The sequence below is a fragment of the Podarcis liolepis genome (assembly GCF_965112155.1).
Source record: "Podarcis liolepis genome assembly, chromosome: 2".
NCBI lineage: Eukaryota > Metazoa > Chordata > Lepidosauria > Squamata > Lacertidae > Podarcis > Podarcis liolepis.
In genome coordinates this window covers 50696782-50709729 of record NC_139555.1, presented here as the reverse complement: position 1 = coordinate 50709729, position 12948 = coordinate 50696782, and the positions used below count along the sequence as shown (strand labels likewise).

The 12948-nt window shown below is 46.9% G+C and overlaps 1 protein-coding gene across 1 annotated transcript in view; it reads left to right on the top strand.

Annotated features, from left to right (window-relative positions):
* The window catches only part of AFAP1L1 (actin filament associated protein 1 like 1), a 69162-nt gene that overhangs the window by 40136 nt on the left and 16078 nt on the right, over nt 1-12948 (top strand). Inside the window, exons 2-8 of the mRNA XM_083481947.1 lie at nt 1513-1641; nt 4489-4572; nt 5575-5672; nt 7472-7583; nt 9269-9367; nt 11073-11284; nt 12211-12390. Of these exons, the coding sequence (XP_083338073.1) occupies nt 1513-1641; nt 4489-4572; nt 5575-5672; nt 7472-7583; nt 9269-9367; nt 11073-11284; nt 12211-12390 (914 nt within the window). The remainder of the gene's footprint in view (nt 1-1512; nt 1642-4488; nt 4573-5574; nt 5673-7471; nt 7584-9268; nt 9368-11072; nt 11285-12210; nt 12391-12948) is intronic.

Below are 12948 nucleotides of genomic sequence, written 5' to 3'. Positions count from 1 at the left end.
TATGTAAATGCGATCCTCGAGAAGAGCTAGTTTGTACAAAGCATGCAAAAGCAGTGCTCTCAGGCTATGGTGACTGCTCTGATAAGGCATTTTACCCCAGTGTGTATGGGAGCGACCCTTCCATGAAAATAGGGAGACCTGAGGCACCTCTTCATATGCACCTACCTTGAGGTGATAGCCCCATAATTCATCAGAATAAAATTATATCCCTGCCTCACCAAATGGAAGCTTCTTGTGTTGAGATTAAAGTGAGTGTTTACCTCTTCAAAGCACCTTCCACCAGCACAGCAAATATCTTGTGTTGTCGTTGGGAGGTGTTTTGCCCCTAGCATTCCACATCCCAAACAGAATCATTACTACATTAATGGTACTAATGGTAGTAACTGTACTAGTACTTGTGGTCACCTAACATAGGCCAGAGTGTTGACTTATACTAATATTGGGTGGAGGACCTCTGAAAATTGGAGGGTTGGGGATCTCTATCAGACCAGTCTTTCGAAACATTTAACTGCTGTGTGTGTTCAGTTGCTTTTTTAAAAAAAAAGTCCATCTCTGATCTTGCTTCCCCTGCCCACCATTGTTTATATTTGATATAAGATCCTTTTCTGGAGATAGTATCCATATTTTGATATGAGCTGAGTAAGGCTGCAGTGGCTGCACCTCATGCTCTGTTCATCCAGCAACCCAGGTCCCACTTCCCTGCCTGCCATAGGGCAAAATCAGAATAACAGAATGACTGAAGCAGGTGGGAGAAGAGAAAGAGAATGAGAGAACGCCCTGTGGAAATGGAGTAGGAAGTGCTTTGGTTGTAGCCTCTCACAGTGTGCTAAAGGGTATAGGCAGGCACCTTCTCCAGGTGAGGAGGCCATGAGGAACTGGCAATTCTCTTCCCAGGTATCATGGAATTTGTCGCTTCTCCCTCTCCCTGCTCACCTTGGTACACTTGATCTGGCCCATCTTTTATATTCCATACAGTGTTGATGGAAACAGCAGGAATCTAACTTGGAGTTCGCCACCCCTTTGGAGCCAGTAGGCACCTTTGGAATTTTGAGAGCATGCTGTGGTTACTAGTCACAAAATGGTAGCATATAACACAAAATGACTGCCACGTCTAAGGGAGCAAAAAAAGAAACAGGAACACAACATCATGTGGGTGTGCTCCCTGTCAGACCACCGTCAATGGAAAATTAACTTCTACACTACCACACTCACTTACAGAGAGAAGCTTTTTGCCACTGCTCTTCTGTTCACAACAGAAGGGAGGGAGGGTTGTCCAGTCCTGGCATCTAATGAATTGTGGGCATGTTTAAGGAGCCATGTTCAATGTGGGAGAGTCCAAGGCAGTGCAAACAGGAAGAGCAAACTGCCTCTTGTGCTTGGTGGATTTTTTGATGGACAATTACTGAGATCTTTTCCGGGTGCCATAGGTGGAACGGGTGGGCACCCTGGGGCCCACGGGTGCTGAACTGGTGAGCCCTACCCTAATTCGATTCTCTCCTTTTCTGCCCACAGTTTTGGATCAGCTCCTCCCTGAGCTTAACGTACTGCTCAAGCTCTTGGACCACGAATACTTGAGCTCCACCACAATGGAGAAGAAAACAGCCGTCTCAAATATCTTGCAGAAGCTGCAGCCCCCTGCAGGTCAGGAAGCCCTTGCTGCCATCTCTCACCCCTGCCCATCAGACTGTCCCCTTTTCTTCCTTTATTTGTTCTTTGTGTGATTCCTCAGGCTGAGGCAACCTTAAGGTACATTACACACCTCTCCGCCTGCTGTATTGTGGCACGTCCCTGGCTCCTGACATGCCTGCACATGCTTTTGTTTGTGCAGGGCTCCTCTCTTTCAGTGTGAGGGAATGACAAGGGTGGACCACAAAAATTGTCCTGGTTGATTTGACTCCAGTAGTGACAGCCACAAGTTGTATAGCCAGCAGGGCCTGTTTCTTGCCCTTTTTTTAAAAAAATGTCCCTGCCGTCAGGATCTGAAGGGCTTCTAAAGAGGCAAAAAAGTTAAGTTAAGGCTGTGTCATCTCATACTTATTCATGAAGAATGACCTGAAGACTTTCTCTTAGCATGGAAGGAGATGCTGGTTTAGGGGCAATTAAGATCTTCCCCAGCTGCTACTGGACAGCAGTTGCAATAAATACAAAACAAAAGAGCATGTGTGTGTTTTTCCTCATGAAGTAAATGGCAGCTTTGGAGGAATGAGCAGTCTAAACTCTAGGGAATCCACATTGGGATGGGGCAGGAGTAGATTAAACCCTGTTCCTCCAGTGCCACAGTTCTGATCCAAATTGCCTCTGCCCACATCAATGAGTAGTTTTTATGTTTTGTTTTAAAAAATAATAGTAACAGCCTTTTCATTGATCTCCCACAACTCATTTGGTTTGGCCCTATAAAGTGAGCTGAGGATGTGCCATATGTAGACTCTGCATTTTCACAGGTGGAACCCACATGCCATTGTGCCTCCTTTATATAAACCCGGAGTGAGGATTCTCTGGTCCTCTGGATGTTGTTGGGTTATCACTCCCATCTCCCCTGACCATTGGCCAGTTGGGCTGGGGCTGATGCAAGTTGGAGTCCTGTGATACCTGGAGAGCCACAGGTTCCCCACACCTGATATAAGCAAGCAAAGAGAGAAAGAGAAACTACACCCCCCCCCATCTCCAAACTAAAGCAGTTTTTCTTTTTTCTGCACTTTACCCTTGTTTCATGCTTCCTGCACCTGCTGTCCTCCACAGCAGCTCCTAGGTCACCCGCTCACATCTGCTGTGTGTCCCATAGTCATTCTTCATAACACTGCTGTACTTTGTCCGTTTATTGCTAGAGGTACGTGACTCCCTCTGGTGGAGCTTTCCATTGAGAAGGAGTCCTCCAGCTGACCTTGAGGAGCAGAGAAAAATAGGCATTAAACAATAGCTGGCAAGAGCTGACCATTGTGTTCTTTGATATATTTGAGCCCTATGGATTCACCCAAACTTTCTCAATATTTGTGATAGCTCACTGTGCAGGGCAGGTGAAATGGCAGGCTTCTGAAGATTGAAATGTCCCCACCTCGACTTTTTAGTGTTCCTTATCTTCTAAGGCAGCTGTAGCACATTTACCTTTAAGGAAGCCACTGAATAAATTCCATAACAAGAATCCCCAGGAGATGGGGTGGGGGTACCTAACAAGTGCCACACGGAGTGGGTGTATGCATGTCAGATCAGCAGGCACCTGTAGCTCTGAAGCCTGCAGGCAATGTGAATAGTGATATTTGGCCACGCTGTAGCTGGACAGGAATTGCCCTGTGTTTCCTGTGGAAATGTGTGTTTCCAGTAGCCTTCCTGCTGGCTGATTTCTGCTGAGAGATGAGATTTCCATGGGAAGAGCCAAAGGCTTGCATTCTCTCCTTGGGAAGCCTCTCGATTATCCCCTCTGCAAGACCCAGAACACAATGATTCTGTGGGGTAGTCAGCTCTGAAAGAAGAGGATGGCTTCTCCATTTTGCTTTGCGCCTCTCGGACAACAGTTATTTCCTCTTTTGTTTCTGAATCTTCATGCGCGGGTGGGGAATAATCCCCACCCCTCTTCTCTCTCTCTCTCTCTCTCTATATATATATATATATACCAATTTAGGTTGGCTAAAGTTCAGGATGTTAATAGCTGCTTTGAGGGGGAGCCAATCACTTTCATTGAGCTGGGAAAAGAAGTGCAAAATTCATGTGGCACGAGATAGTGCTACAGAGCGTGTAAGATGTGGTTGGTAAATTCAGTCAATAAAGCCTCTATTTTTTGTTCTGGTGAATTTGGCGTTGAGCTAAGGCTGGGTACATACAATGCTTTTTAAAGCATATCTTAAGAACATTTTTCTCCTCAAAGAATTCTAGGCACAGTAGTCTGTTAAGGGTTGCTGACAATTGTAGCTCTGTGAGGGGTAAACTACAGTGCCCAGAATTCTTTGAGGGGGAAAATGTGCTTTAAAGGTATAGCATGAATGCAGCCCAAAACGACTTTTCTTTTTTTTCTTTTTTTGTGAGCCAGCCCCAGCTTAACAGGAAGGGGTTGATAACCTGCATTTCTGCATCATTGGCATTTCACCTCTAAGCCCAGAGCAGTGGCTTTCAAACTGTTATGGAGTAACTTGGCATTCCATGGAAGTTTACTGGGCTTCCTCCATGAGAAGATCTCTACTGAGATGAGAGCTCTCCTGGAAGGTTTCAATCTTGCTGCTTCTGATTGTCTCCCTAAAAAGGTGCAGCTGTAAAAGAATGCTGATATGTGCAAAGATCTTTCCAGTTTCATGCAGATCAGTGGTGAGACCCAATAGGCACCTTGCATGAACCGAATGTGCCTTAGAACACTTCTCAGAATCCTCCGTGACATACAAAAATTCCATGCCAGACATGCTGATCTAGGAAGGATTCCTCGAAGCAAGAGTTCCCACTGGTTTAGCTCATGGTCTGATGCAATCATTCCTGTTGATGGCAATATCCTTTCTGATTTTGCAGGGAAGGAAATGAGCTACATGTACGTGAATACAGCGACCTTGCATAACGGCACTAGCTTTGTGGAGTCACTCTTTGAAGGGTTTGGTATGTACAGTGAACTGTTCCAACCTAATGCTGCTTGCCCAGAGCTTCCCTGCCTTTTATGCCTGTTTGGCCCTCAGCTGTCTGGATTAGCTGGTTACAAGCCCAAGCCCTGCACAATAAGTCTGTGGCCCTTGGCAGTGTCCTGTTCTTTGCATGATTCCCTAAACTCAAGGTGCTTCCCTCCACCTTTCCTCCTAACAATCCTTGCAGGAGAAATCCATGAAGAACAGAGAAGGACCCATGAGTAAAAAGCTAATCCTTTGCAGTTGAAGGGGCTCTACCATCCCTCTCTGGTTATCAGCTGTTCTTGAATTCAAAGATACCTGTGATTCAATAGCACCCTAGTATTCAGCAACCTGAGGGCTTGTGCAGACATATTTTGCAACACTGTCTATTAAGAAGATATCTGTGAAAATTTCACAAAATATATTGATAAGTGGTTGGCATTAAATCCATCCTTACATTTAACATGCACTTAAAAGGGGGGGGTAGCAGCCATGGGGTGGGTGGGGTGATTAGCAGCAGGCAGGGAATAGTTTTAACTCTTCGTAAAATCAATCACTCATTGGAAGCTAATAATTCCATTGGAAGGAAATCCTCCATTGGCAGCTAGTTTTAGCTAAGTAGGTCTCACCCATTCTAGGACCCTCAAATTATAATTCCCCAAAATGCCTATATAGACAGAGCATCAGGGTAGAGGGGTCAACTGCACAATTGTATAAACCTCATCCCAGAATGTGGCTGTTCTTCCTGACTTAACACTTTCTCCTTGACCTTGTCCCTAAACCTTCTCATTTTCCCCATACCCCATATGGTTCAGGAGCAAGGGGATAAACAATTCCACTGCCCTGTACTATTGTGGGCACAGATGTTAGCATCTGTAATTCCTTTGGGCAGTGGGAGGGAGGGATGTCCATAGGGCCTCTGTAATGCAACACAGAGATTGCATGTGAGGTTTGATGGTGGCATTGCTCAGTGACTGTCTTCCAAACTTCCTACCAGACTGCAACCTGGGCAATCTTCAGGACATGCAAGAGGATGATGGGGAGGTGAAAGAAGGCATTAACTTGGAACTTTCAAGGAGCCAGCCTGCTAAAACGGTAAGTCCTTACAACCCTCAGTTTTCCACTGCCGAACCTAGGAAGCTGCCTCATACAGAGTCAGACCATTTGTCCATCTTGTTTAATATATCTGTGGCCCTAACAGGCTGAGGTTCTCTAGGGTTTCAGGTCAGAGAAACTTTTCCAGCCCTGTCTGTAGGTGCTGGAGAGTGAATTTGAAATATTTTGCATGCAAATCATATGCTTTACCACTAACCTGTTCCACTTTAGGCTCTAATGACGCTGTGACTGGTTATGGCAGAGCACTTGATATCTGGAGGGGAACTACAAAGAACACCTTACTAAGGTTCTGCAAAATACAGCTTACCATGGAGGAAAGCTGTGTTGACATTCATTGCCATTTTCTTAGTGTTGATTCCAGTGCTGCGGTTAGCAGGAACAGATCAGTAAGGAAGGGAGACTTACATTTTTGTGCCATCTTCTCCTCCCATATGCATTCCATGGATAAAAATCCTAGCTGTGCATTTGATCTTTGCCCATCCCCTTTCAGAAATGCACCTGATCTACATTGAGACCTGGGTGCAGTCACAGGAGGACACAAGGTGAGGCTGGAGACCAACAAGAAGTTTTCTTCTTGTTGTTTTTCTGGAGAGCTGAAGGCAGTCTGAAAGAGGCATTGCTACTTGTGGTATGTTCCCTCATCCCACTCTTGCCTCCGAGGAACAGATTTGTCAGCATCTTGTATTGTTTTAAACAAACCTGTTTGGCCAGAAGCAATAGAGGGACAAAAGAAGTGTGTCTGTGCAACAACTGCACGATGAGGAGGGCAGCCTCTGTCAAACCACTTCTAACTTTTTTAAAAAGGGAATTGTCTGTTTCCAGTCTAAGAGAAGGCTTGGTGGCAATTTGCCATGTCTGGGAGAGAGGAGGTGGCAGAGAAACACAGAAGTTGCCCATCCGTTGTCCAAATTGGAGTGGTTCTCTGAAAGCAAGCCATGCATAGGGTTGTTTCCAACAAAGTGCTACTCGGAGTAAACCCACTGAAATAAATGGGTTTAGTAATGTCTGGTAATTTCAGTGGACCTATTACAATTATGGCTAATGTTGGATACAATCCATAATTATATTCCTGTGCTCCCAGTTCAGTGCTCTTAAGTCAAGAATAGGCAGAAGGTAGCACCAGAAACACCTGGTGATGTTTTTATTTTACTTATTTATTAAATTTGTATACCTCTCTTCATCTCATGATCTCAGGTTGATTCACAAAATATATAATTTGCAATAGATCGGCAAGGATTTCTGACTTTCAGTTGTTTAACAACAAAATGGCTCCCATTCCCTCAATAGACTGCTGAAATGAAGTAAGCTCAGGGTAACTGGGAACGGGTGTTTGCGTAGAAGCATGTTGTGCTCAGCTCAGTTTTGATACTAAAAACAGATCCCCCTTCTCAGCAGCTGCTCATGTCTTTGGCACCTGGCTCAAGTTGGTAGATCTTGGGATTCCAGTAAAATGCAAAGCAGATCGTGCAAGCCTGTCCCTGCTTTGAGTCACAGACAGGCCCATCACAAAGAGCCACAGTGAAGGCTGTGCTTTGGGGAGGACAAGCCTGTGTTCCACCGTTGCTGTTAGAGGCAGTGTGCCTCACAAATGCCAGCTGTTAAGAATCACAAGAGGGGAGAGCGCTGCAGCACTTGGGTTCTGCTTGTGGGGTTCCCATAGGCATCCGATTTGTCTGTGTGAGAACAGAATACTGGACTGCATGGGCATACCCAGTTGCCAGATTTATAACAGCACAGACCTCTCCAGATGCTACCATGCTACCTCTTCCCTCTCACAGGTATCTGGGGAGCCACCTCCACCATTGCCCACCACTCCTCCTCCGGAAGATTACTATGAGGAAGCCCTACCACTGGGTCCAGGCAAAGCCCCTGAGTACATCACATCCCACAGTAAGTCTAACTGGGAGCTGGAGAGAGGGGGGGAGAGAGAAAGCCAGCCAGCTGTCTGGGTCCTGGCATGGCTTTGTGTGCTGGCACTCCCATATTGACCTAGGAAAACAAAGGCTCCTCCCAGGTGTCTGACAAGTGACAGGCTTATAATTTATAGGCCCCAGGGAGGGAAATGGCGCTGGGGAGGGGGGCTGGGCTGTCACACTCCCTTTTTCCTGCTTCCCTGCCCTCTCCACCCCCAGACTCTCAGATGTCACAAGCAGTTGTTTGCTCAGACTTGCCTGGAAATGTGTCACTAAACCCTGAGTGGCAGGAATGTGTAAGGCCTGAGCAATCTCTCTCTCCGCCTGTTAGGTTAGAGAAAAGCAGAGAAATCAACTTAGCACCTGCTCTTGTTTCCCTTGCCTCTGATAGAAGACGGAGCCTGGGGCAGGTTGACTATGAAACTAATGAAGCTTCAGGATTTCTCATCCTGGAGGGCCCCCAGAAGCGACTTTACTCCACATTACTGAAAAGCTTTGGGTCTAGTAGACCCAATATTTGAGCTGCATGACTAAAATTAATTATTTTTTTGCTGCATATATTTCAGCAATCCCACATATGTTGTAAAGGTGTGTGATCTGTGGTGGAACAACCCCATTAAAGAAGATAGCAGTGGTTGCCCAAACCTTGTTGCTGGTTGCAAATGAGCCCCCATAACAGTTCAAGCTTCAGGGGTCCCAAAATGTAGACCCGCCACTGCTCCCAAGGCGTGGACAGAAAATTAGGAGATTTCTTGTGTGCCTCATGGCATCAAAGCCACCAGCAATGTCAGGAATGGGTGAGTCCTGACATGAAGGACTCTGAGAGAAAAATCGCCCCCGGCAAAGTCCAGAAGAAAGCAAGAAGGCAGTGTTCTGGTGGGGAGGGGAGGGAAGTTCTTTCTTTAGGAGTGTTTTGTGCCCCAGTGGGATGTAAGGAAAAACCAGACTGAAGGGATTAGAACTGAGTTCTCATTCGCCCTGTGTGTGGATGAGAGATACGTGTTGGAGGGCGTGTCAGGAACCAGAGCACTTTTTCCAAGCAGAAGCCATTAAATGTATCATTCGCACCCCGTAGGTGATGCCCCTTCTTCTGTGGGTGGGGTTCTGGTGTCTGGTGGCCATTTGGGAAATGGCAGAGGAGAGCCACGGACACGGCTTCCAGTTTTTCCCCTCAGAGTCCTGTTGCCCCCTAATCCCATTGCCTGCCTTTTTTCTATCTTCATTAGAGGTAAAGGCTGTCCTGTGTAAACTTCTTGAAGTTGATCGGCTTATTTCAGCACTGCCTTCCAATAAAATCTTCCTCACTGCCTTTGTGCCACAGAGGGAACAGACACAGTGGATACCTCTGGGGCTCATCCACACTTGCATTTGTCCCATGATTTCAAGGCACGGGTCCAAGAAGTATTTCTTTTATCCCACCACTTCCCCCAGGAAAACCTGCTGTTTAGCACTGAGTCGGAACAAACATCCATCAGGTTTTCTGATTCAGCAGTCAACAGCGGGTTTTCCCAGGGAAAGTGGTGGGATAAAATAAAACGCTCTTGGACCTATGCCTAGAAATCACAGGGCAAACAGAATAAAGCACCGGACAAACAGAAGTGTGGGTGAGCTCTGTGTGTGTGTTCATGCAGTGGTCTAACATGTCATCTGCTTCTTCTACAGATAGCTCCAGTCCCCCCAACTCCATAGAGGATGGGTACTATGAAGATGCAGATAGCAACTATCCCCTCACCAGAATAAATGGAGAACAGAAAAACTCTTGTAAGTAGTGCTGCAAAGACATGTGTTGTATAGCCACAGGTGGGATGGGACACTTGGCCTAAGCCCTTGGCTCTGTGAATGGGGAAGAGTGCAGGAAGTCAAAGGTGTAGGAACCTCTGACTTCAATGTGGCTCCACATTGGACAGTGCCTCTGGCCCTGTGCATCACTGGTGTGGGGTCCCCAAAAGGTTGCCCATGAGAGAATGTGGCCCTCTGGATGAAAAAGATCACACACACACACTGACCTATGGTAAGTCTGAGCAAATTGTCCATTAATGTGGACCACTATATACAGTGTTGCAGGTTATATGCATAGGTTTGGTGCATACAACTTTCAATACGGTAAGCCCACAACTTGCTCTTGCTTTACTTACATGATCGCAAACTTACACAGATGGGGAGGGGAGAGATAAATAAATGGAGAGCTGGGAAAACCCACCATTCTCCACTCTCCATTTATTAATTCTCCCCCCCCCCCGCCCATGCACCCAGCAGATTTTCCTCACTTACTGAGCTTTGGGAGAGCCCCAGAGCCCCTTGCACCACCTTCCCAACACCAGGTAAGCAGGGTCCTGGGCTTTGGGAAGGAGGCGCAAGGGCTCTGGGACGCTGCTGGAGCCCTCTGACTGCTTTGCCAAAGCTCAGTAAGCAGGGGAGGTTGCAGGAGGACCCTGGGAAGATTTAAGGGACCCCCTGCAAACTTCCCACGTCCTGGTCATCAGCCCTCTGCCTTGCAGGGGATAATTTGGGGGTTTCCTGACTTTGTACAATTTTGCCTTTGCACGTGGATCCTGAAACCAAACCTTTGCATAAGTGGCAGGCACACTCTATTCCTGTTTAGGAACTGTTGCCTGCAACCTTGCGGTGTAGAAACTTGCTCTTTAAATATTACCGCTGGGGTTAGGGTGCCTCAGGGACCACGCTGGACCAATCGATCTGATATTTGCAGCATTTACTCTTAAGAGCCTTTATGAAAAAGCATGCCCAATTTTTAAAAAAGCTGCTACTCCCAATGACACTCCACCTCACAGAAAGCTTTGGGATTTTCTAGAGTCTGCATAATAGTAAAAGCCTTTCCCACAGCCCACTAAAATCGCCTCAGTCAGGGTTTATCTTAATTTGCAGGAAATGTAAAGAACAGCTATCACTGCATTGAGCTTTAGATTACAGAAATAATATGAACTGGTATATTTACTGTGACCTGAAACACAATGCATTTATAAGTACCTTCTCCCCACCACCACCACTACCACCACCAAAAACAAAGTAACTTGGAAAATGCAGTGGAAAGCCCAATCTTTAGTAAATTCAGAACATAGCTTGTAAGGAGAAGAAATAGACTTCAGGGTATTTGAGGCATGATAGCAAGCATGTGCCTATGGAGTTCATGGGAAACTGGCTTCAGTGGAGGTAGAACATAGGACAGCAAACTGCATCTCTGCAATTTAACATGCCTTGTAAGAACTCAGCAGTGATATAGTTGCCCTATTGAGATCCATAAATGCTAGCTTGGGAGTTGGAACAGCCTGTCAGTGTCATAGGCAGGCTTGGGAAGAAGCCAAAGGAAATGCAGAACCGTCTGCGTTCCAGAAAGTGCCTCCTCTTGCAAAGCTTCCAACTGAAGGAGCGATGGCATCCACATATAGGATGTTGATGGTGTCGGCATGGTACCTTGGGTGATTAAGGGCTCCCTGCTTCCTTGTAGACAATGACTCTGATGCCATGAGCAGCTCCTATGAGTCCTACGATGAGGAGGAAGAGGATGGGAAAGGTCAGAGACTGACACACCAATGGCCATCAGAGGAAGCTTCCATGAACCTGGTGAAGGACTGCAGGATATGTGCTTTCTTGTTGCGGAAGAAGCGCTTTGGGCAATGGGCCAAGCAGCTGACGGTCATCAAGGACAACAAACTCCTGGTGAGTTGGTGGCTTGTGGAGCACCTGGCCACATGCAGGAAAGCAGGGAAGGTTTTGGGGAGAAAAGTTGGAGAGTCCTGCTAATGAGCCAAAGACTCCTGGCAAATCAGTTGACTTTGCATGCATGAGCATGGCTGGGAAGGCCCACTCTCCTTGGGGTCTGGCACTGACTGGTAGAGTTGGCAACTTTGATGAAAAAGGAAGGACTAGTCAACAGATCTACATAGCTGCATAGTTCCTTTTGCTGGCCAAGTCAAAGATATGGTGCACTGTGTATGTCACAGTTTTTGGTTTTTTACACATCCTTTGTCCTTGCAAATAGCTGGTCCGTAACTAACAGTGTGGCCCTTCTTTAAGGTGGTGGTGAAAAACTCAGGCATGATGGTCCAATTGAAGTTCATTCTCTGAAAGTTTTATTGGGAGTTTGAAAAGCACCAGGAGGAAGAGTTCAACCCTTTCTTCACCTGACATTTTCAAATGATTATGTGGCGTGGGGGAAGCGTTAAGCAACACCCCCCCCCCCCGCTTCTCTGATTCCTATCAAACCTTTGGAAAAAGGTTTTCCTGATTCCCAGCCCCCTGTAACTCATTAGGGCAACAGGACACATATCTGTATGTAATGACCCAAAATTAAGTGAGGCGAGGGGACTGTTTCTTTGAGACTGGTAAGATTTCAGCACTTCTGTTTTTTGTTCTGGTTGTAAAAAATCTACGATTCTAAGGCACAGTATTTGGTTAAGCAATGGGAGTTCCCAAGCATTTCTCTTCTTTCCTTTTGTGCACCACCTCCTCCTCCTCCCCACAATGAAATGGGACCTTCCCACTGCTTCCTATCTGTGCCGAGAGGAGCCACGAAAAGTACAAGAAAAAGACCCAACTTGGAAAGAGTGATGAACATTGCGCTTTTTCTTTTTTTTTAACCTTAGTGTTACAAAAGCTCCAAGCATCGGCAGCCACACCTCGAGGTGCCACTGAGCGTTTGCAACGTTGTCTACGTGCCGAAGGACGGGCGTCGCAAGAAGCACGAGCTGCGCTTCTCCCTGCCGGGCGCTGAGGCCCTGGTGCTGGCCGTGCAGAGCAAAGAGCAGGCCGAGGAGTGGCTGAAGGTACTTCCCTCAATAGCAGGAGAGCTCAGTTCCACACACACACACAATTAAAAAAGAAACCCCCTCTTTCTGTGCTCCATCAAAACACAAATGCCAACGAATGCCCGTCCATGTGAACAGCCCTCCTGCCCTGACCACTGTAGATCTGGTCAAGTGTATCAGGCCCTGTGGGAAAAGCACTTGTTATCTCTCCAGTGGGGAGGAGGGGGCTTTCCTACTCAGCCTCTTATCACCCCTGCCTGGCTGCAGGAGAGAAATAGCCAGCCAGCAGGGCAGACCCTGACACCCCCTTCCTATAGTCTGGAACTGCAGGGCTGCAGGAAAGGGGCTGTTTTGATTCACACTTGCCCGCCCACCCCCACTCTTTCCTGCCTTTGTTCTGAAGCACTGCAGATTCAGTAGGAAGCTCTGTGAGATGACATCACCAATTCTGCCTGACGGCAGGGTCTGAAAAAGGTGGCGGTTTCAGTGCTGCTTGATCAGGCATAGGCAACCTTGGCCCTCCAGATATTTTTGGGACTACAACTCCCATGATCCCTAGCTAACAGGACCAGTGGT